This window comes from Chrysemys picta, chromosome 10 (assembly GCF_011386835.1).
Source record: "Chrysemys picta bellii isolate R12L10 chromosome 10, ASM1138683v2, whole genome shotgun sequence".
NCBI classification, from domain to species: domain Eukaryota; kingdom Metazoa; phylum Chordata; order Testudines; family Emydidae; genus Chrysemys; species Chrysemys picta.
The window spans coordinates 29,531,530-29,556,206 of NC_088800.1; the positions used below are offsets into that span (position 1 = coordinate 29,531,530).

The 24,677-nt window shown below is 44.3% G+C and overlaps 2 protein-coding genes and 1 long non-coding RNA gene across 4 annotated transcripts in view; 1 reads left to right on the forward strand and 2 right to left on the reverse strand.

The window, feature by feature from the left end:
• TJP1 (tight junction protein 1) overlaps positions 1 to 24,677 on the forward strand; it is a 377,953-nt gene that overhangs the window by 85,429 nt on the left and 267,847 nt on the right. The gene's annotated exons all lie outside the window — the stretch shown is intronic.
• Positions 3,466 to 6,276, reverse strand: LOC135973940 (myb/SANT-like DNA-binding domain-containing protein 1). Its single transcript, XM_065559510.1, has 2 exons — positions 5,397 to 6,276; positions 3,466 to 4,402 (listed from the first exon to the last, which is right to left on the reverse strand). Exons 1-2 carry the CDS (start codon positions 5,971 to 5,973, stop codon positions 3,927 to 3,929), a joined length of 1,053 nt encoding a protein of 350 aa, XP_065415582.1. The 5' UTR covers positions 5,974 to 6,276; the 3' UTR covers positions 3,466 to 3,926.
• On the reverse strand, positions 23,154 to 23,482 carry LOC122174030 (uncharacterized). The gene is made up of 2 exons (XR_010590735.1): positions 23,378 to 23,482; positions 23,154 to 23,291 (listed from the first exon to the last, which is right to left on the reverse strand). It is a non-coding gene; the product is annotated as an uncharacterized LOC122174030 (long non-coding RNA).

The following is a 24,677-nucleotide window of genomic DNA, read 5'->3' on the forward strand; positions in this document are numbered from 1 at the left end:
CTAATGTGTGCATGTGCAAGAGAGAAAGATTCTTTATCTGCTCACAGAAACAGGAGCAGCCTCCATGGAATGAATAGGATTTATTGTTTTATACTGTAAATGGTTATTTTTAAACCCCTTTTTTATAATAGACTGTCTGATTTGAAAAAAGCACTGGAGGTTTCCATTAGTGAGGCCAAGCTCTTCCCCTCTCCCTCATTCTGCTACACCTTCTCCCAGCTTCCTAACCTTGTGCCGGTTAGTTCCCTACCTGATTTTTCTCATTGCCAACTGTCACCGTCCCACACTATGTTCAATGCCTCCATCCCTCTCCTTCTGTCTTATGCTGGCTCAGCTCCATTTCTCTATATGCTGAATACACAGTATTATTTTTTTATATATTTGACTGGTATGTGAAAACTCCAAATGGTCATATGTGTGTCATGTAATTACATATTAGAAATTTAGATTTTTCCAAAATTATATGTAGGCACGTGTACTTTACATATTAGCACAACAGATGTACTTCTGCAACTGTATACCGCCATCAGTAGTAACTGTATGGAGGCCATTACTATTGGCCAAAAGATCTTACTCCTCATGCAACTATCATATTTGGCTTTGCCCATGAATCTCCAGCATGTCCCCTTTTAGTTTTCCAGAAGTAGGAATGCACAATGTGTGGAGCAAGGGCATGGTAGCAGGCAAGTTGGCACTGCTATCCTGCAGTGCATAGCATATTTGCACAACAGCGCACCATAAATAGTACACAAACAAACTACTGGAGGAGCTGTTCATAGGGGATGCAATATCTACTTAGGTGATCATTGTCAAATGACTGCGCTACCCCTGAGAGAAAATAAACTAAATATATGGTGAGGCTGCACCACTGATTTTTGTAAAGTGTGACAGACCCAGACCAGTGGGGTACAGGAGTAGAGGGCAAATATACTGGTCACTGGATGAGTAGTTTTCTGTTCCCTGAGTGACCAGAGAAAGGGGCTGCACTAGAGTAATCAGGAACCTGCTAGAACCAGTTAAGGCAGGCAGGCTAATTAGGACACCTGGAGCCAATTAAGAAGAAGCTGCTAGAATCAATTAAGGCAGGCTAATCAGGGCACCAGGGTTTTAAAAGGAGCTCACTTCAGTTTGTGGTGTGAGTGTGAGGAACTGGGAGCAAGAGGCGCAAGGAGGGGTGTGGGTGTGGGTGTGCTGCTGGAGGACTGAGGAGCACAAGTGTTATCAGACACCAGGAGGAAGGTCCTGTGGTGAGAATAAGGAAGGTGTTTGGAGGAGGCCATGGGGAAGTAGCCCAGGGAGTTGTAGCTGTCATGCAGCTGTTACAGGAGGCACTATAGACAGTTGCAGTCCACAGGGCCCTGGACTGGAACCCGGAGTAGAGGGCGGGCCCAGGTTCCCCCCAAACCTCCCAATTGACCTGGACTGTGGGTTCTTCCAGAGGGGAAGGTCTCTGAGCTGTTCCCCAACCCACATGGTGAATCTCTGAGGCAAGAAAATCTGCCAATAAGCGCAGGACCCACCAAGTGTATGTCTACACTACGAGAGTAGTTCGATTTTACTTAAATCGAATTCTTGGAATCGATATTGCAAAGTCGAACGTGTGTGTCCACACTAAGGACAGTAATTCGACTTTGTGAGTCCACACTAACGGGGAAAGCGTCGACATTGGAAGCGGTGCACTGTGGGCAGCTATCCCACAGTTCCCGCAGTCCCCGCTGCCCATTGGAATTCTGGGTGGAGCCGCCAATGCCTTCTGGGTAAAAAAAAATGTGTCCAGGGTGCTTTTGGGTAACTGTCGTCATCCGTCCATCACTCCCGCCCTCCCTCCCTGAAAGCGCCGGCGGGAAATCAGTTCGCGCACTTTTCTAGTCAGTGACAGCGCGGACGCCACAGCACTGCGAGCATGGAGCCCGCTGCGACCATCGTTGCAGTTGTGGCCGTTCTCAACGCCTCGCAGCTTATCATCCACCTTTCCCTGAGGCAGATGCAGATAAGTCAGGCGAGGAGGCTACGGCACCGCGGTGAGGGACTGAAGTCTGAGAGTAGCACAGACCTCTCAGAAAGCACGGGACCCAGCGCCGAGGACATCACGGTGGCAATGGGTCATGTTGATGCCGTGGAACGGCGATTCTGGGCCTGGGAAACAAGCACTGAGTGGTGGGACCGCATAGTGCTGCAGGTCTGGGATGAATCCCAGTGGCTGCGAAACTTTCACATGCGGAAGGGAACTTTCCTTGAACTTTGTGAGTTGCTGTCCCCTGCCCTGAAGCGCAATGACACCCGGATGCGAGCAGCCCTGACTGTCCAGAAGCGAGTGGCCATAGCCCTCTGGAAGCTTGCAACGCCAGACAGCTACCGGTCAGTCGCGAACCACTTTGGCGTGGGCAAATCTACCGTGGGGGTTGTTGTGATGCAAGTAGCCAAGGCAATCGTTGATGTACTGCTGTCAAAGGTAGTGACCCTGGGAAACGTGGAGGCGATCATAGATGGCTTCGCAGCGATGGGATTCCCAAACTGCGGTGGGGCCATAGATGGAACTCACATCCCTATCCTGGCACCGGACCACCAGGCCAGCCAGTACATTAACAGAAAGGGCTACTTTTCCATGGTGCTGCAAGCACTGGTGGACCACAGGGGACGTTTTACGAACATCTACGTTGGATGGCCGGGCAAGGTTCATGACGCTCGTGTTTTCAGGAACTCTGGTCTGTTTAGACGGCTGCAGCAAGGTATTTACTTCCCGGACCACAAAATAACTGTTGGGGATGTGGAGATGCCTATAGTCATCCTTGGGGACCCAGCCTACCCGCTAATGCCCTGGCTCATGAAGCCCTATATTGGCGCCCTGGACAGTGAAAAAGAACTCTTCAACTACCGGCTGAGCAAGTGCAGAATGGTGGTGGAGTGTGCTTTTGGCCGTCTCAAGGGGAGATGGAGAAGCTTACTGACTCGCTGTGATCTCAGCGAAACCAATATCCCCATTGTTATAGCAGCTTGCTGTGTGCTCCACAATCTCTGTGAGAGCAAGGGGGAGACCTTTATGGCGGGGTGGGAGGTTGAGGCAAATAGCCTGGCTTCTGATTACACCCAGCCAGACAGCCGGGCGATTAGAAGAGACCAGCGGGACGCGCTGTGCATCCGGGAGGCTTTGAAAGCTAGGTTCCTGACTGAGCAGGGTAACCTGTGACTTTTAAGTTAGTGTACAGAGAAGCTGAACCTGCCCCCGTTTCTTTACCCAGTTAATGTTGACTATCCTCTCCAGTTACATACCCCCTTCACCCCCTTCCAACACACGTTTAGAAATAAAATCACTTCTACTTTGTTAATGAACACCGTTTTCTTTATTACTGTTTTCACGGGAATGTTTTAAACCTGGGATGCAGACTGTGGTGGGGAGCGGGTGTAGTGTAGGGACGCAAATGACGCTTCTAAACTCTAGGATTGACAGGCTCCGCTGTGGTGGACTGGTTGTTTCAACGGAGCCTGTCACCCCTCCTGATCGGGACTGTGTGTATGGGGGGGCTATGTGACTTTGTGGCAGGGGGAGGACGGTTACAGATCCCCTGCTGCGTGGCTCTGTGATCCAGGATAAGGACCGCCGCATAAGATCTGTAACTGCCCTCCCCCGCCACAAAGTCACAGAGCAACCCACCCCCCACCACAGAACATGAAAACCACCTCCCAGACTGACCAGGGTAACTAGTGACTGCACTGTGTATGTGCCCTGCTGCTGGACCTGCCCCCGCCTATGTACCCTGCCAAAGGTGACTGTCCTGTCCAATTACCAACCCCCTTCCCCCCCTCCTCCAAAAGAACATGATGGAAACAGTAATTAACAGAAACGTATTTTTTATTAGCAACTACACATGGAACTGGGAGGTGAAACTTGGACGGGGGCTTGTGTGAGGCGGGAAGGAAAGAACTTGTCAAATTTTGGGGAATGAGAGCCTTCTACTACTAGAGCTGTCTGCAGGGGTGGAGTGAGAGTTTGCACGGACTCTGCCGCCCCTCCTTCTTTGGACTTTGGGTGAGGGGGGTATGGGACTTGGTGGCGGGGGAGGGCGGTTACAGATAGACTGCAGCGGGGCTCTGTCCTCCTGCCTCCGTTCCTGCAGAACATCCACAAGGCGCCGGAGCGTGTCCGTTTGCTCCCTCATTAGTCCAAGCAGCGTTTGAGTCGCCTGCTGGTCTTCCTGCTGCCACCTCTCCTCCTGTTCCATGTGTGCTTGGTGCATTTGGGACAAGTTCTCCCGCCACTGGGTCTGCTGTGCTGCCTGGGCTCGGGAGCAGCCCATAAGCTCCGAGAACATGTCCTCCCGTGTCCTCTTCTTCCTACGCCTAATCTGCGCTAGCCTCTGGGAGTGTGATGCCAGGCTAGGTTGTGAGACAGTCGCAGATGTGGCTGTGGGAATGGGAAAAAGGGAGTGAATTCCTCAGAAAGATAAATGTGGTTGTGAACAAAGAACATAGTCTTTCTCTGTGAACAAGACCATGCACAGCACCTATCACATGCGCACTCAGGACAAGGTTGAATTCTCGGCCTTCGAATTCAGTGCCTGGGGTCTTGCACAGCAGATCTGAGAAGCGGGGCAGGACACCAGAATTTGTGTAGCAGGAAGACATGGTAAGCCGTAGACTTGTGGCAGCTTAAAACTTTAATATTAGCACTGGCCTCCTTTCACATTGAAAGCAATGTCAGTCCCTGCTGCCAGCAATCTGGCAAGCAGGAACTCTGCCCCTGTCCCACCCCCTCGCGGCTGTCCCCGGGAACGATCCCTGTAGGCTGCCCCTCTCCCGCCTCCACCGCGTGGCTGCAAACCAGCGGTTACAGTTCTGTAAAGGAACGGGCAAGCAGTCCCAACACTAACATTCCCCTACCTAATTCAAAGCAGGTCACCATGAGCGACATCACCCTGATGAGGATCTCAGACAGCGATAAAGAAAGAATGCTTCGGGAAAGCCTCCAAAGACCAGGGCCGTATGCCGCCCTGCTGTGCAGGGCAATGATCCCTGAGTACTTGATTGTCTCGTGGCGCGGAAACGTGTCATACTACGGAGGACCCAATAAGGCCGCTCTCCCCAGGAACCTGATGCAACGGCTTTCCAATTACCTCCAGGAGAGCTTCCTCGAGATGTCCCAGGAGGATTTCTGCTCTATCCCCGGACATATAGACCGCATTTTACTGTAGCTGCACTGGCAGGGACTAAACAGTAGAGCGGCTTGGGCAGAACAATCATGCTAAACTGGACATTGTTAGATTTTTTTTCAATAGTTGCACTGCCCAGGACTGAAACGTTAAGCGCCTAGGGCAAACTAATCATGAGAAACCCATTGTTGTTATTCTTAATATTCCTGTTCTGTTAAAAATAAATGTTTAGATGTTTAAAACACTTACTGGCTGATCCTTCCCCAGATTCTGTGTCCGGGTTAACGGCTGGGGACGGTTGGTAGGGGATCTCTGTAAGGGTGATGAAGAGATCCTGGCTGTCGGGGAAATCAGCGTTGTAAGCGCTGTCGACTGCCTCGTCCTCCTCATCTCCTTCCTCATCTTTCCCGTCCGCTAACATGTCCGAGGAACCGGCCGTGGACAATATCCCATCCTCAGAGTCCACGGTCAGTGGTGGGGTAGTGGTGGCGGCCGCACCGAGGATGGAATGCAGTGCCTCGTAGAAACGGGATGTCTGGGGATGGGATCCGGAGTGTCCGTTTGCCTCTTTGGTCTTCTGGTAGCCTTGTCTCAGCTCCTTGATTTTCACGCGGCACTGCGTTGCATCCCGGCTGTATCCTCTCTCTGACATGTCTTTAGAGATCTTCTCGTAGATCTTTGCATTCCGTTTCTTGGAGCGCAGCTCGGAAAGCACGGACTCATCGCCCCACACAGCGATCAGATCCAAGACTTCCCGATCAGTCCATGCTGGGGCCCTCTTTCTATTCTGAGATTGCACGGCCATCACTGCTGGAGAGCTCTGCATCGTTGCCAGTGCTGCTGAGCTCGCCACGATGTCCAGACAGGAAATGAGATTCAAACTGCCCAGACAGGAAAAGGAATTCAAATTTTCCCGGGGCTTTTCCTGTGTGGCTGGTCAGAGCATCCGAGCTCGGACTGCTGTCCAGAGCGTCAACAGAGTGGTGCACTCTGGGATAGCTCCCGGAGCTATTAGCGTCGATTTCCATCCACACCTAGCCTAATTCGACATGGCCATGTCGAATTTAGCGCTACTCCCCTCGTCGGGGAGGAGTACAGAAGTCGAATTTAAGAGACCTCTATGTAGAACTAAATAGCTTCGCGGTGTGGACGGGTGCAGGGTTAATTCGATGTAACAGCGCTAACTTCGACATAAACGCCTAGTGTAGACCAGGCCCAAGATAGAGGAACTTTGTCACAAAAGGTATTATGTTTTTGGTGTTATTCTCTGTCCCATTCCTTATGCATCCTAACATCTGGTTAGCTTTTTTGACCACAGCTGTGCATTGAGCAGAGGTTTTCATTGAGCTGTCTACAGTGATGTCCAGTTCCCTCAATTGTGTTGATACAGTTACTTCAGAACTCTCTAAGGTGTCAGAATAGTTTAATTTTTTTCTTCCAGGGTGTATTATTTTGTATATGTAGACATTGAATTTCATTTGTCATCATGTTGCTCTTTCACCTGGCTTGTTTAGGTTTCTCTGAAGTTCCTCAGTCCCTTTTGATCCTGATTAACCTAAATAACTTTGTCATCTGCAAATTTTGCTACCTCATGACTTGCCCATCTTTGAAGGTTATTAATAAATATATTAATATGGGGCTACTACAGAAGCTTGAGGCACCCAACAGCTAATCTTTTGCTAAAATGAAAATTGATCATTTAATCCTGTAATTTGTTTTCTGTCTCCTAGCTAGTTTTTTCAACCCAGATAATACTTTGCCTTTCATTCCTTGATTACTTAGCTTCTTTAGTAACCTCTTGTGAGAGACCTTGTCGAAGGGCTTTTGGGAAATTAAATAAATTATGTCAACTGGTTCTCCTTCCTCCATTACTTTATTGACTCATTCAAAAAAGTCTTCACCATGCCTATCTCCAAAAAGTACTTGACATTCTCTGTTGACAGGTGTTAAAAGATGATGTTTTCTTTATTTTTCTGATGAAACTTTATTTTCCTCTTTTTTTTAATATCTCTTCATGTTAAGCTCATGCATAAAGATCAATGAAACAATCACAGTTCTCATAACCAGCTTGTTAAAACATTATAGAATCAATTTTATGTTGAGCCACAATGTTGATAGGTACATTGATGATGATTATTTAGCAGCTGTTATCTAAACTGTAGGGAATTATTGTACTTACTCACCAGAAGAAAATACTTCTTGGAAGTGCAGTCTTTACAATCAATATAAATTCCCTTTAACATTTTCTAGGTTCTTTTGTGGTTCAAGGATTACATAGCACATTTGCTTAGTATGGGTAAAATTCACCTCTGTCTGGGGGAAATTCAACTCTGTTCAGATGGCCTGTTATTTATTATTATTATTATTTATTTATTTGTATTGTGGCAATGTCTAGTAGCCCCATTGCGGTAGGCACTGTACAAACATAGGTACAACCCATGGAATTCAAAATAGGGTTTAAATGGATGAATGGTCCATAGTCCTGGTGCTTACCCTATGCACAGGGATCAATTGCACCTTTTACAAGTTAGCAGGTGTCTTCTATAGATTCCAACCTTACAAACTCAACCTGGTATCCGAGAATCAAGCTGGGTTTCTTTTCTTCTGATGCATCAGTGTCCATAATATTCTGCAGGTCACCATCTTGCCTGAAGTATCTTTATTACAGTTCATGAGAAGTAAAAATGCCAGGTTTATTCTCAGAGCTTTTTATTTAGAAATAACAATATACGCTTGGAATGTCTGATCTTAAAACTCCAAATTTCTTTTCTTCTTGTCAGTTTGTCAGCTATGCTAACATGTAGATTTTTTGAATTAGTTTATATTTCCGTTTTCTTTAAAAAGGAAACAAATATTTGTAATTGGGCCATTGCAATCCCAGTGGAACTGTAAGTGTCACAATCATTAAAAGCTTGTTAGGTCCTGTGCTAAAGACTTCATTAGAGTCATTAGCAGGTTCGCAAATGTGTATTCAGGAGCCTGAAATTTTTATTATTAAAAATACTGGCTTTAAATTAGAAAAGTACAAAAACATCTAAAACCAGGAAACTATTTTCTTTTTCTTTTTTGGGGGGGGGGGGCTCGTATTTGAAAAACAGATGAAAACTAATTTTACTTTCCCCAAAGCTGAATCACTGAATGATAAGTGTCACCCCAGGGCACATTTTTACATCAAAGGTACAAAGACCCTAAAAAAGCAGAAGTGTGTAATGGGAATGTTATATAATACACAAAGTTAAAACCTCTCATATGAAATTACTATAGCCATAAATATGAAGTTTAAAGGTATACTGTCATGGAGTTCAGATACAAAATTGGATTTTCAGTAGGGTAGAATAGTTTAAATCTGATGACTTTCAGTCATCTGAGGTTCATAGTACTTGGTACACTCTTGAACTGTTGAGGTGTACCTTTTGTTATTCTAGGATGAGCTAAGCAGGAGAGATCTTTTAAACACAGAACACGAATCCAACTCTTCTATCTCCAAGACATTAAATATATCAATAGCCACCATTTGGCTATTGAACCATTCAGAACGATGTTTTTGCTCTACACCAAGATGACCAAAATGCAGCCCACACCCTAAGAACCCATCTATACTACAATTACAATTAAGAAAGGGGATTTGATCTGAACACCATTAGTCTCTAGTGTAGGTGGTATTTTAGTTCTATAACCAAGTTATTGACAAATTTCTTGAGTCTTTCAGGGTAGACAAGACTTGATTTTCTAGTGTTAATAATAATAAATAATAATAATAAAAAGTAGAACCTTCCCATCACCCTCCTTTTTCAGGGGAATGAGAGAAGAAGAGACAAAAAATGTTGGGGGCTTCTTTATATGTCATAAAGAAACAAGAGAGGCCACCAATCCAATGGCTGCTCTAACTTAAGCCTGTGCTGTAATGGTCCTCAAGGATATGTCTATACTGCAGCTGGGAGTGAGCCTCCCATCTCAGGTGGAAGGACTTGTGACTTGTGTCACACTAGTGCATTAAAAATAGGAATGTGGAGGTTGCAGCTGGTTAGCCACCCAAACTTGAAATCCGGGTAGGGTATGTCTGAGCCCAGTGCCACAACATCCACACAGCTATTTTTAGCATTACTGGAGGGCTTGCTCCCAGCTGTAGGTTAGATATACCCCAAGGGACTGTCCAGCAGACCAGAATACTTAGAGCACAGTGTGCTCAGGCACAACTTCTCTGGCCCACAACACATTTCTACACTGTGCCTGCAAGACAGGGTGGCATACAGGCATTACAGCAGACCTAGGCTGCCCAGGGAAGCCTCCCATGTGAATGTAATTTCTGGCTGGGGGACTTCAGCTGCTTTCCAGTCCCTCCGTTGCAGGAGAGGTGTCAGAAAGGAGCCAGACTGCAAACCAGGCTATAATGTTTAAAGACTTGGGACTAGGGCACTACAATGGTGGGGCACAAACAATATCCTCAGAGCTTTGTCAGACGTCCTTTCTGAAATTGTGCATGTATCTGATATCTATATTACACATTTCTGGAACTGTGCTGGCACCATCACTGATGCAAGTCCATAAGGAAATAAGTGAACAGGACTTTGTCATGTCATGATCATGCTCCTTTAGACACCTATTGAAAAATATCAAAGTTTGCAAAGTGGGATAGGAGAAAACTGATGAGGGAAGCTGTTAATTTAAGTCTGTATAAATTTGTAATGCTTTCCTCTGACTTTTAAATAAATAAATGCTAAATCAGTATCTCAGCATTTTAGTTTTTACTGGAAACTCTGGTAATTTAATAGCTGAAGCTCTGATTGAAAGTTTTTCAGTAAAAAGTCACAATCAGAGGACACACAAATAATTGAAAATTGTGGGAAAATGAAAAACCACAAACTGAATGGAGACTCTTTCAATTTTGTCAGTAGCTTTCTTTTCATATTTCTTTGCTATCTTTCTCTTTTCATTGCCAAGCACGATTCAGACCTCATCAGTAGTAGCTATCTTGCTTCACTTTTAATAGCTTTCCATTAAATCCTTTAATACTATAAACGGGATTATTCTTTCTGATACCTGAGCATTTGAAGGGAATCCTCTGAGGTTGCTAGTGGCTTTTTTAAAATCTGTAAATACCTACCATTGATGAAGTTTATAGGAATATTTACTTGTTATAAGCCAGAGAATCATAGAGCTGGATAGTTCCCATGCTTCTGTGAGCAAGGAGGGCTATGACTAAGATCTGGCACATAAGGTGGAAAGACGAGAGAGAGCTAATTTTTGGGCATCACTGTTGTCCTATCCATATCCACTGGAAGCAGTTCCATCAGATTCCCCTGGGGGCTTTCCAATGAAATTGCACTGCCAGAGAGCAGGGCCCTCCACAGATCCCCTGAGATACACAAGGTGTGTGGCTACATCCCAGAGCCTTTCTGTGGAGGACAAACTTCACCCTTTGCCTCCTTCAGGAAAACTGGCTGGGGGTGGGGGAGAAACGAGGTAGAATCATTGCAAGAGGATCCTCATGGATATTTCCTAACTGAGACTGCTGCCTCATGGGTTTTACTGGGGGGTTAAAGCAGTTTCAGCTTGAATCCCAAATATATTCTCCATGCCTCTGTGAGCCAAACGGAGAATAACTTTAAAGATGGCCCAATCCTAGTTCAAAGAGGTTGGATTAAAGTAGGGTTACCAGATAACAACTGTGAAAAAATGGGACGGGGGTGGGGGGTAATAGGCGCCTATATAAGAAAGTCCCCAAAAATGGGACTGTCCCTTTAAAAAAGGGACATCTGGTCATCCTAAGTTAAAGGGGAGTGTTTTTTTCAAAAGATAAACAAAACATGTTTCATGTCTATAATGTCGGTTGGACTTGATTTCACCTAGGTTTTGGCAACAAGTCTAGCAGCAGATGATGTGCCAGTGCCCACAACTGGGAGGATAAGGATTTGTCTACACAATACAGCACTGCAACTGCGCTGCTGTAGCGCATCTGGTGAAGACACTCTATATCAACAGGAGAGAGCTCTCCTGTTGGCACAATAAAGCCACCTCCACGAGAGGCAGTAGCTATGTTAGTGGGAGAAGCTCTCCTGCCGACATAGCTCTGTCCACACTGGCGCTTATGCTGGTGAACTTAAGTAGCTCAGGAGGTGGTTTATTCTCACCCCTGAGTGACATAAATTATGCTGACCTAAGCTGTAGGGCAGACATAGCCTAAGAAAGAGCAGATAGGAAAATCTTAAGTATAATATGGAAAATTCTTTTTCACTTTGTGCTGCTCTCTGAGAAAGCAAGGGATGGAAGATCCTATGGAAACTTTAGGAGGTGAATGTATTGTGTGCTCAGTCTGAGAAAAGACCAAAAAAACCACGTTTCTCCATACACCCATTTGATGTCCTCATACCACACTAGTAGATGTCCTCTTTCCATAACTAGAAAGGTTTATTTGCAGAATTATGGAATCTCTAGTCTGATTTAGGCAAATGAACAATACACCACACATTTAAGACTGCAGAATTTACAGAGCTAAAATAGTCTTAAATCATCAAGTTTTCTAATGAAAAATATAGCAGTATAGCAAATGTTGGAGCTTCTCCCAGCTCATTTTCAGAGCTGTCTGAATAAGTAGTTCAAACCAGCAATTCGTTCAATGCAACTTATATAATTGTTGTTGTTTAATTTGTAGAATGCATTTAGTGCTTGTGAAAAGTGCTGTTTTAACAGCCCCATTGACCAAAGTCCTTTATTTATCCCCAGGATAGATACAGCCATGCATATCAGCTTGTCAGGGCTTGGCCACATGGGGAAATTTACCTGCATGACTACCTGCTTTGAAAGCAATTTAAGCTAAAATAGAAAAAAGGCACTCTTATTCTCAAATAAGTGTCCATGCAGAGAGTTATAGTGGTATAATTATAGTGTCCTCATTGAGATATGCCAGTAAATTTCCCCATGTAGCCAATCCCTCAGTGTGCTTACTTTTTGGAGTTGTTCGTTCTTCATTATCCATTCACTGAGATCTTGGTGTATCAGTAGGGGCAGGCTGGCTAGGATCTTACTGTACTCCCATCCATAGCAGCATCTTGCCTGATGTTGACTGATACGATTCCCACTAAAACTGGGAGCCATGGTATTGGTGTTGATTTGAAAGAACTGCTAACAGGCCTGAGCAGGGAACTGATTTCAGTGTCAGTGTGGTTGGTGTGGGAGCTGTTGCACCAAACTGAATGCAATACTCTGCTGTTGAGAAAATGAGGGCTTGTATTGACATTCGAAGTGTGTGTGCATCACAATCGCAAGATGTGCCAGTGAGTTTCTGAATGATGTTGACCTTTGTTTTTATCTTTTTTTGGTGTTTTCAAGGTGTTGGCAATAGCTCAGCATCCAGTCAAGGCTAACTCCAAAGTACCGTGAATTGTGGTCGTGCGATAAAGGCAGACCACAAAAGTCCACTTTCAGTGGTACTTTGGCCTCATGGTTGTTCAAGTGGAAGGCAGAGATGAGTGTTTTCGAAGTACTGGATTTTAGTTGCCAGGCTTTAAAATATGTCTCAAATGTCCAGAGGTCACTGTATATGACCATTTCTGTGGCCTTCAGAGAGGACGTTTGTGGTGCTAGTGCAGTGTCATCTGCACAAATGTATTTATGGGATGATGTGACCCAGAATGTCACTGGTATAAGATTGAACAGTGCAGGCACTAAAACAGATCCCTCTGGAAGGCTGTTGTTCAGTATCCACTATTTGCTAGCAGATTCACCAAGGTGTATAATGAATCTTCTGTTACTCAGCATCTCAATGATGATTGATTGGCATGGGAAAGCTAATGATAACTTCAGCAGGAGATCTCCGCACCATACAGTATTGTTTCTTGAAGAAAGATCAATGAATGCTGCTGCTATTTTTAAATTTGCTGATACCTGGATTCTGTATAGCTGGTTAAGGCCAACACATGGTCACAGCAGTTGTGACTGGTTCTAAATCCAGCCTGCTCTTTGGTAACCAGTTGCTCCAGTATCAGCTGTAACTTTTGAAGTCAGAGCTGTTCCAACAGTTTATAGCAACAGCTCAGGAGGGAGATGGGCTAGTAGCTTTTCTAGGCCTCAAAATGGTTATGATCTTAGCTACCTTCCACTGTTTTAATTTTATGCCAGAAGAGTGGATGTTGCTGAAGAAGTCTGCCAGCCACCTTTTTGCCTTTGGACCAAAGTTCTTCAGAAATTCTGGATATATTCTATCAATTCCTGCCACTTTCCTAGACTTAGTGTAGGACAAACCCTTGTCCTCTTCATCTACTGTGTAGTGGGTAGAAAGAGGTGGAGACAACTAGTACTGATTTAGTGCACAGTAAAATTGTTTGTGGACTTGCTGCCTTTTGTTTTTATCCATCCGCACATGGAAATTGGCAATTAACTGTACAGCGATGGCATCTGCACTTACTTGAGCTGGTTTGTAAGCTGCTGAAGATGCACTGTCTAAAAGATGGAGGAGCTTCCAATCTTTGCAGCTTGACCCTGTGAAGTCAAGAGCCATCATGGTTTTGCACCACCTTTTTTCTTCTTGCTGAGTTCAAAGACTTCATCAATGCCCTTATGGTCTGGGGGCTTTTGTTGGCCTGATATTGACAGAAGAATGCCTCACTCTCTTCTGTCTAGCAGAGAGTGAATGCTTTTCTGAAGCCCATTATATTACTCGATTTGGTGGCTAATATTAGTAGGCCTACAAAATGGTGGTAATAAACTGGATATGGTGGGCTCTGGTTTATTGATCCCTCTACGATTGCCACATAGCAGGACCAGTCAGCAGACTGTAAATTCCAGCATGATTTCAGGAGGGATTGAATGAATGGACCTTGTAAGCCAAACAAATCACAATTGAATGGTGTTGGCTGTTAGAAAAGTCATTGAGAACTGACCTTGTAGATGGTATTGGATGGCTGCTAATATCGCATGAGACAAAACAAAGGTCAAGAGGGTAGTACTTCGTCCATAGGGCTGACCTGAATGTTCCATGGTCTTTGGCATCATAAAAGAGGTGCTGATCTTCAGTGAAAGCCCAGGATGTCAGCTGTTCTCTGCCACGGTAGTTCTTGTTATAGCTTCACAATATGGTGGCTATTGAAATCACTGACATGTGTAGTAGGATGGGTTGGTGTTGCTAACACTGAACATGGCCATTTTATTGATGATGGCTGGTACATGTTTCAGACTGTCAAATCACCTATCTTGATGGTGATTGAGTAAAGCAGGGGTCGGCATCCTTTCAGAAGTGGTGTGCCGAGTCTTCATTTATTCACTCAAATTTAAGGTTTTGCATGCCGGTAATACATTTTAACATTTTTAGAAGGTCTCTTTCTATAAGTCTATATTGTATAACTAAACTATTGTATGTAAAGTAAACAAGGTTTTCAAAATGTTTAAGAAGCATCATTTAAAATTAAATTAAAATGCTGATCTTACGCCACCAGCCTGCTCAGCCCACTGCCAGCCTGGGTCTGTTCACCTAGGCCGGCAGAGGGCTGTTCAGGGCCTGCGGCCGGGACCCCAGACCTGGGGGGTGGGGGTGTTTCAGGGGTCAGGGCAGAGGACTGGGGGAGGGGGTTCAGGGCAGAGGGCTGGGGTGTGTGTGTGTGTGGGGGGAGGTTCAGAGATCAGGGCAGAGGCCTGGGGGCTGGGGGGGGGGTGCAGGGCAGAAGGTTGGGTGTGTGTTGGGGTGGGGGGGGTTCAGGGCAGAGGCTGGGAGGTGTGGGGGGTGCAGGGCAGAAGGCTGGGGTGCTCAGCTTGTGGGGGTGCTCCCAGCCCCCTGCCCTGAGCAGCTCAAGGCAGGGGGCTGGAGGGGATATGCCCCGTTCCACCCCCTTCCCCCAGGCTCCGTCCCTACCTCTCTCTGCGTCCTCAACGGAGCTGTGTGCACGCTGCTGCTCTTCCCCCCCCCGCTCGCTAGGGCTATCAGCTGATTGGCCAGGGACGGAGAGGCGGAGGGGCCGGAAAGCACCACACTGGGGGAAGAAGTGGGGGAGGGGGAAAGCTTGGCTGCCACAGAACCAAGCTTCTGCCTCCTGCCCCTTCAGGGGAGAGTGGTGGGCAGGGGGGCTGAGTGGGGCTGGGGGCTGGGACCGTGGCAGGGAGCTGCGTGCCACTTAAAATCAGCTTGTGTGCCATGTTTGGTACGCGTGCCATAGGTTGCCAACCCCTTGAGTAAAGGTTCGTGATAAGCATGACCTGGATGGAGTACTTAAGTTCATGTTTTGCATACATTGCAAGGCCATATTTGCGATGATGGCTTGCAGATACGAGGACATATCTGTTGATCTTTGATCAGTGGCCTTCACTCTCCAGGTGTGTTTCTTGTAGTGCAAGGACATCAATGTTTTGAGCCCACAGGATCATTGTGATGTAATTGCAATTTGCATTGGATAGGCCCTCGATGTTGAGCTACAATGGGCCTACTGGAAGGAAGGTTTGACCTTGACATGGGCCTTTATTGAAATTGCTTTTTTGATGAGGAAGTCCTATAAGGTCATTCAGTCACCGAGTTGATGACATTTGTAGTGCTTTTGCACTTAACAGGGGAGACCATGTGAAGGCTGTCATCCCAAACAAAGTCTTGATTGACGATCCAATGAAAGAAGTCCCAGGGTTCTGTCTTCCTGGTAGACAATGGACTGCACCAATTGCATTCAGACAATACACAGAAGGTTATTTCCTCCTGTGGTGGGGCGGTGCCCCACCCCCTGAGAAAAAGGCTGGAACAGGCCTTTGAGGCTGCCCAGGCTGGCAGCCAATCAACAGAGGCCTGTTAGGAGCCAATCAGGGTAGGGCAGAGGCAGACAGTCAGGGCTGGGTTAGGCCCTATATAAAGGCTGCCTAGCAGGAGGAAAGGCAGTCTCTCCCTGACTGCCAAGGGAGGAGGATTGGCTCCTGGGCTGAAAGGTAGCACCTTGGACAAAGCAGTGCTGGGGAAGGAGCTGGGGATCTCCAGCCAAGGAAAACCCCAGGCTGAAGGCCTTGCTACAAAGGGCCAAGCAGGTGCACAGGGCTGAAGGGGAAGTGGCCCTGGGACAAAGTCTGACAAGGGGAGAGAAGGAGGGCAAGGAGGCTGCCGCTAGAGGGTCCCTGGGTCAGGACCCAGAGTAGCGGGTGGGCCTGGTTCCCCCCATTCCTCCTTGTACTACACCTGGCTGAGGAGGAGCGTGGCCTGATACAGGCTGTGGCTGGCCCCTGTGACAAAGGGGCTAGACTTTGAGGCTGCAGCCAGCCAATAGAACAGGTGCAGACGGAGGCCTGCTGATAACACCAGACCCCTGGAAGGGGGAGAGACCAGAGCAGTGGGCACTGCCGGAGGGCAGTGCCCTGAAGAGGATGATGCTGAGGGGGGAACAACGCAGGTCTGGACACCAACAGGGGAGCAGACAACAGACCCAACCCCGTCACACCTCCACAAATGGAAAATCAAAGAAGCACCAAATTGTGACTGTGGGGAAGTACAAACCATACAACCACATCATGGGCAACTGCCCCATTCACGCTTACAGTTGTAGGACAAGGGGGATCCATCTAGCTGCCCTAGAAACATTAGAATGGCTTTTGAATCTTAAAATTCAATTATAATCCCAGCCTGTTACTTTTCAAACACCATACGAAAGAAGATCCATTCATTCTTTAATTTTGTTGTTGAGGCTGCCAACAAGGTTCTTGCAATGATGGCTTTTGTGGTGTGGGAACATAGGCACTATGGCACCGGTTCTCAAACTGAGCATATGGACCCCTCAGGGGGGTCGCAAGGTTATTACATGGGGGGTCGCGAGCTGCCAGCCTCCACCCCAAACCCCGCTTTGCCTCCAGCATGTATAATGGTGATAATATATTTTAAAGTGTTTTTCATTTATAAGGGAGGTTGCACTCAGAGGGTTGATATGTGAAAGGGGACACAGTACAAAAATCTGAGAACCACTGCACTATGGATTGTACTGAAACCAGCAACTCATATCTCACAGAGCAGCCACCTGGTGGAAACGACTTGTAGTCACTACTGTTCAAAGCTATTTTCCACTGACTTTAAGGTGAAAGGCTCTGACTCATTACCGTTCCCTTGAGACATAACCCAGCATACCAGAATATTTAAATATTTCCTGAAAAGCTTTGTTATAATCACTTTTAAGCCTTTCCTTGTTAGCTTTTTTTCTCACTACAACTGGCATTGCTTAAGCATCTTGGCAACTGTCATGTTCTCTTGTTAAACCTGTAATTCCTTCATTAGTACTTTCTTAAAAGAAACCATAAAACCTGCTGACAGAAAGGAAGTTCATTGTTTGTATGAGTAAATCTTCTTTAAATGTCAGATTACTCATGTTGCAAGTACTTCACTGTTTGGTTTTAGTTCATCCCTGGAAGAATGACTGAAGTTCACACTGTGCGGTGGAATGCTTCCCACACCAGTGTGTTTTATAGTATGAGTCATGAGCACAGCTATGGTATCTGTATATAAGCATGGAAAATGAAATAGAAGTGTCTCCTAATGTCTCCCATTCTACATTTTTCAGAGAATGTTGAATATGCAGTTAGCTGGTTCTAGATGAAAGAAAATCAGAAACCTCTAAGTAGGAAATAATAACAATTCCTGAACCAAACAAACTCACTGAGTAGCCTGCTCATAATTCTCTGGGCATTTGTCTGCAACTTCTGCAGTATCATCCTTACCTCCATAGTATCTAATTCTTGTGGAAATATTACTGATTTCACCAAACTCTGATTTAATCATCTTGGTTCGTGGACCCAGATTTTGTATAGAGAATGTAAGCTGCACAGTCAACTAGCAAACTCCCTTGACTAATGCTGTTTGCAAGGGGTGGAAGTTATTAATGAAATTTTAACCATGTGTAATGCATAGACCATATCTAGAGCCAAGCCATGCCAATAGCATGCAACAAATTCATTAAGATGTTGTAATGTGGATAGGAGTGACATCTGAGGTGCCCTCACTAATTAATACCACAAAGTCTCATTCTGTTTGTGTTGCACCTTCTTGTTTAGAAAACCAAGAATTAGTGGAATTGCTTTTCCACCAATAAAATGCTGTTACTGTGTTTAAAAATCAATAACAGAGTCAACATTAACCATAGCTGCTGAACCCCCCACTAGTGTGCAGAAGAATTTATTCCAAAACTGCAGTAGCCCATAGGAGATTAATCTGCAACCAAGGTGGAGAAACCACTTTTAAAATGATTTATCACAACTAAACCACTTCTTACAGAAATGTCTGTGGGAGTTTTTGCATGTAGAAGTGAAGCATTTTGGAGGCACTAGCAAGAGCAATTTTTTTCCACCGCTAGTGATGGCATCTCCTATTTTTCCTGGAGTGAGAGTCTGTGCTGGTCTTTTTAGAGCTGAAGCACAGAATTCATAGCCAAGGGTTGGGGGTGGAGGCAGGTGTCTTCAAGCCACCTACGCATCCTCCCAGTCTTAGGCTAATCTGGAGGCTTCTCTTTCATGTACTATGTGCTGAGTAACAACATGAGAGGATTCCATGCTTGTAAAACTACACTGGCTTTTTATTAACAACTGTTCATAGAGATATTGCAACTGCATCTAGCGTTCCCATCATGGGCCTACATACTGACTTCCTAGTGCCTTCTCCAAACTCTTCCCTCCTGCAACCTGTGCTCCTTCCTTCAGTCCATGCAGTTAACAGTTGCTACAGCCCCTGTATAACTCAGGCACCTGTCTAACTTATAGCAGCCTCCTCAGATCAGTCATAATGAGTTCAATGCTGCCAGGAATTTGGCATCCCTCTCTAGTGAACAATGCTCTTGCAAGCTGAGAAATGTGGGTCCTTCAACCAAAGGGAGTTGAAGTCTCTGGAGATAGGCGAATACAGGTGAGAAACCTGCTTAGGCAAAGATCTTTGACCTCAGAAGACAAGGGAAAACATATCTTATACTTGAGTGGAAGGTCCTGACAGTGGGAAAAGTCAGCCCTGGCTGGGAGGGAATAAGGAAGATTAGTGAAACCACAGCCACAGCAGCAAAGCAAATTGTAAAGCACCTAGGATTGCAGGGCAAGTGATGAAATAACCTCTTACTGAATTGCACCCCAAACCATGTGACACCAGCCTCATCCAATCAGCATTGGCTCTCAGACCTGTTAAGGCTTTCTATTTGAGATCTCCCTCAGGTCCCAGACAGTTTCCCAGGACCACAGCAGGGTTCTGCATCCCAATCTGCTCAGTCTGCACCTGACTGCTTGGATGCTCAGTAATTAACTCACCAAGAAGCTGTCTCTTCCACTGGAATGTAAAATGTCCTGCTAAATAGCAGAAAACCCTCCACCAGATATACTTACATACTTGCCTTAAGAAAAACAAAGTTCTCTGTGTGGTCCCAGCAAAAAGTGGTCTCTCCTTCACAAGCTCCTATCCAGGTTATTCTGGATTTCCTGCTTCACCTGAAGGAAAAAGGCTTTCTATCTGTTCCCTGAGAGTTAACTTGGCAGCTATCTCTGCCTTCCAGCTAACTGTGGAGGGAAGATATGTGTTTTCTAAACCTATGACTGTTAGGTTCTTGAAAGGTTTAGACAGGTTCTTTCCTCCCATTAGGGACCCAACACCATCCTGTGATCTGATTTTAGTTCTTTCAGTTTTAATGGGGCATCCATTTGAACATATAGCTACATCCTCCCTTTCTCATATCTCAGTGAAGGTAACTTTCCTGCTGGCCATTTCTCAGGCCAGGAGGGTAGCTAACCTTTCGATTTTAGTCACTGACCTGCCTTATTTTACGAAGACAATGTTCGTTTGCATCCATACCACTTTAGTGAGAAATTTAGGGTATCAGACTTTCCTATGAAACAGACTATATCTTTACCAACCTATTTTCTGAAACCTCACTCTCACACTAAAGAAGAGCTTTAGACTTTAGATGGTCACAGGGCCCTCTACCTGGACAGAACTAAACAGTTTAGGGCATCTCCACAATTACTTGTCTCTTTTGCTCACAGGATGAAAGGACAACTTGTCACTTCGCATACGATCTCTTCCTGGATCTCCTGTAACTTTTTTATGCTGTGATATTGCTAACATTCTACTACCTCAAAAAGTTTTTGCATACCGTAGGAGCACAGGAAGCACTGGCTGCTTTCTTGGTTCACATTCCTATCGGTTGTGTGCAATATTTTTGTAGCCATTTTGGTCGCAGCCTATTAGAGAGACGACAAGGTGGGTGAGGTAATATTTTTTTATTGGACTGACTTCTGTTAGTGAGAGAGGCAAGTTTTTGAGCTACACAGAGCTCTTTGTCAGATCTGGCAAAGGTACTAAATGACATTTGCAGGACTGTGACTTGATTATCTGTTCATACGTTTGCAGCTCATTAGCTCTCTCCCAGGCCTCAAGACACAATGCTCAATTTGGGAGAATAGTGCTGCAGCCTTTCTGTAGGTAGTCAGATACCGTCCTCCCTTTGGAAGTGCTTGTGAGTCACCTAAAGTGGAAATGACATGTGCGAGCACTGAAAGAAGAAAAAACGGTTACATACCTATTCAATAACTGTTCTGCAAAATGAATTGCACGTCTATCCATGAGCCAGTGTCTCCTGCCTCTACATAGGAGTAACAGCCAATATGGCTTCCAGTGTGAAGGAACTGAGGGGAGTTGGGGCAGGTCCACCTCCTGTACATCCTTGGCTGGCAGCACAAGGGTGCAGAGGGTGCATACACCACCCTGACAGGTACCACTATGAGAAAAAGATCTTTGGCTCTGGTGCACGTGCACCTAAAGTGGAACGGACATGTGCAACATGTTTTGAAAACAACAGTTACCGAACAGGTATGTAACTTTTTTCTAGAGTCTGAATTCAGTGACCATTGGATTGCTCCTTTAGTGGTGAAACTTGATGAATGCAGTAGCTGATTTTTTTTTGTCTAGCTCCTGCTTCATTGTAAGAAGTTAGGTTTGGGTTTTAATTTTCTCTCTCTTGCATACATTTGATTATGAACAATACAATTTTATGCTTTTTTTTTGGCTCTTAGTGTTTTTCTTTTATTTCCACATTGCACCTCTCTGCCCTTACTACAGTCAGGTTGATGTAGAGAACTGACTTTACATGGATCTCATGCCCTTTCTCCTCCACTTAGTGCTTTGATCACTGTTGGTTTATCATGTACAAAAGTGGCAAGTAGTGAGTGCTTTACTGAATGTGAAAGGGTTTTCTGGTTGTTTTGCCCACTGCCACTACTGTTGCCTCTTGTGAACTTTTTAGTTGATGCTGACTCTTAGTGATCTTTGTCCCTCTTCTGAAGATAAATGCCTGTCAAACCTTGTAATATTGTCAACTGGCAGGAAGTTCATGGAATTATAGATTTTAGTGATGGAAAAGACCTATTAGATTATCTAGTCCATCTCTTTGTCAGTGGAAGACTGTTCCCTACAGCATAGTTATAGTGCTTTGCCTACTCAGGATTGATCTGCAATCCCATCAGCTAGAAAGCCCAATTGCTGATACACTTCCACAGGGACACCGTATTTTCTGGAAGTATTTCTTCTGTGTTCATATGAACTTTGACCTGGAAACAATCCAAATTATGACTAACTGTAGATCCAGGGCATGAGGATGACTGGTGTCATATGCAAAAAGCATGAATGAATACTGGCAAAATAACAGAAGATATCCACTAGAAGTATTTAGAAGGGCAGAATTATTTAACAGACTTTTTTTTTTCTGGACCAGTAGGCAGTTCTTGCCAAGGAATTGAACATCAGTGAGTGATTTTATTGGTTTAATATATCAGTGATTGTCTTTTCAAATACATAATATTTCTGGTACAATTTTGAAGTTAGCAAATCTGGCTGATACCCTTAAGTTACCTAACCTGCAGTACAGTATGTCACATTGCAGATCTACAGATAAGAAAATCACTTATAGTACATGTAGATTTTAAATAAATAAATATGGGATAGTATTATTGGGAAAGATTGAAGTCTGTGTTCCTGACAAAAGCCTTGAATTAACTTTGTTCAGAGCCCATGGCATGATGACTTAAAAGAGAATTGCTAGCTCTATTGTTATACTAGCATAGCTTTTCATATTGGGGTTGATTACAAAGTAAGCACAGTTAAAAATACATATATTTTAGTTAATTCAAAAATATTTTTATTTGCTGTAAAAATGAACTAAAAATATGCTGTGCAAAATTCAGGTATGTGAGGTCTTAACTAAATTTTCTAAGCCTCTTCTTTGGAAAGATGTACAGTAACACTTAAATTGAAGATTGGTTGTACAATGTAATTTGTAAACTGCACATAGTAATTTTATACTAGTAGTTCTCCCTGCAAGCTGTAGGGACAGTGACTGCCTTTAATTATCATGCAAATAGTTACTCTCTAAAATGAATAGATGAGTAGAAAGTTATCCTCCCTAAAGCATATGGAAAGTTTTTTACAGGGATATATCAGTATAATGTAAAAAAAGTTCCAACTACTGTATTTAGTTACTAATATGAGTAAATTTAAGGCTTAAAATGTTTTATAGTTAAGGGACTGATCCTGCAAGGTTTTAAGCTTCAACTCTGAGGTGCTGAACACATCTCCCAGGAACTGGTTCTAAGAGAGTAGCTCTAACTTCATTCACTGAAACGAGATATTGAAATAATAGCAGCTATTTATAAAATCTCCTTTTGCATAGATAAAATAAAAGCGCGCACACACACACACACACAACTTAAAAAAAATTTTCCTTCTTATTTAGCTTTATAGGGTCCCAATTCTACAACTTCCTGGGCTGACCCCTGTGTTCACATAAAGCCCCAGTTGAAATCAGTGGAGTTCCATCAGGGGTAAGGGTCTGCCCATACGGATGTAGTAGCAGGATCAGGGGCTAAGAGACAAATTAACAAACATTAGTTATGTTATTTCATAAGAGCTGTGGATGTAGAAAGACAAACTTAAAGCTTTATTAACTTTAATCCATTTGTAGCACAAAAAAACAAAGACTAGGTAAAGAGCTCTTCAGCTTACAATGTCAACAACTAACCTCCTTGCTAAGTGGTGTCAACAGCTGAAGTCATGTAACAGTGAGGTATCTTTTTTTTTTTCCAATCCATTTAGGGTTTGAACCTGCAATCCTTGGGCAGACAATAATATATAGGGAATGTAAAAAGGTCCTTAATTTATTATGTATTCTCAAAGTCCTGAAAGGCAAAACAAGTTATTTGAAACAAAAGTACTATGTAACTTATGATAGTTATGGAAGGTAAAAACTTCTGACATTCCTTACATTTTAATCCCTCTGTATTTCATGTGCTTTCATGTGATCTACCCCATGTTGAGAAATTGCTTCATTATCTTGGATAACAGATTGGCAGTTTTCCATTTTTGCCCTGTTGAATAAAAGAGTAGTTCTTTTTAAAGACAAAAGTTTAAACATTTGTAAGAAGGAGAAGGAGTTCCAGGTTTAAAATCTGACTTTTAATTAATTGTTATCAGGAACCAGATCTTTTCACCGTAGTGAAGTGGATATTACTAGATATATTTTAATGGGGTTATTTTTGTTAGGAACTGAGTAAGAACAACAAAATGCTTATAAAATATTTTGAAGCAATTTTCATTCCTGCATTAAAGAACAGCTAACTACCTTTCTCTGTCATTAGGATTAACATTAGTGATAGCTGTTTAATTATTTTTCATGATTTTAAATTGGGGAATTAATTCTGATCTCACTCATGCCACTGTTATATTGGTCTAACTGCATACAAGTCAAAGGTGTTATTTCTGACTTACACCAGTGTAAATTGGATCAAAATTAGATCATTGGTGTCTGTATTATAGGCTGTTTTATGGCCCCATGTACTCACAGGTTTTTTGTTTATACAAAGAATATCGTACATATTGGTTACATAGACGGTTTTGCTAAGCTACATATATTTTTTTTGGAACCTGAAAGGAATAGAATATGGAAAATGGGGACAAATAATATGTTTAGGGCCCAATAATTTAGCTAAACTATCTGGACTCAGGCCAAAGACTTATTCTTCGGTATCCTAGTTGGAATTTACTGTATATGAAGTACCAAAAGATAGCAGAACCACTATGGTTACTCTCCAGGGTGGCTCTAGGCTGTGCAGGGTGACTCTGCAACTCCCTCCATATCATGGGTCTGACCTCAGTAGTAGGTCTCATCATGGGGTTGTGGGTAGAGTGTGTGATGGGTTGGATCACAGAAACCCCCTTGGGAGCTGCCACCCGATGTGCAAAGACTACCCCTGCTCCTGTTTTCCCTACCAGCTCAGGACTCTAGCACCCTGTCTTGAGCCAGACTCTCCCATCTGCTCCAACACGGACCCAGGGTCTGAATAACTTGCCCCAAAGCTGCAAGTTTACCTGAAAACAGCTCCCAGAAGTGTGCTTGTCTTTAGCACTCAGATGCCCAACTCCCAATGGGGTCTAAACCCAGATAAATCTTTTCTACCCTGCATAAAGCTTATGCAGGGCAAACCCAGAAATTGTTCGCCCTCTATAACACTGATAGAGAGAGATGCACAGTTGTTTGCTCCCCCAGGTATTAATACATACTCTGA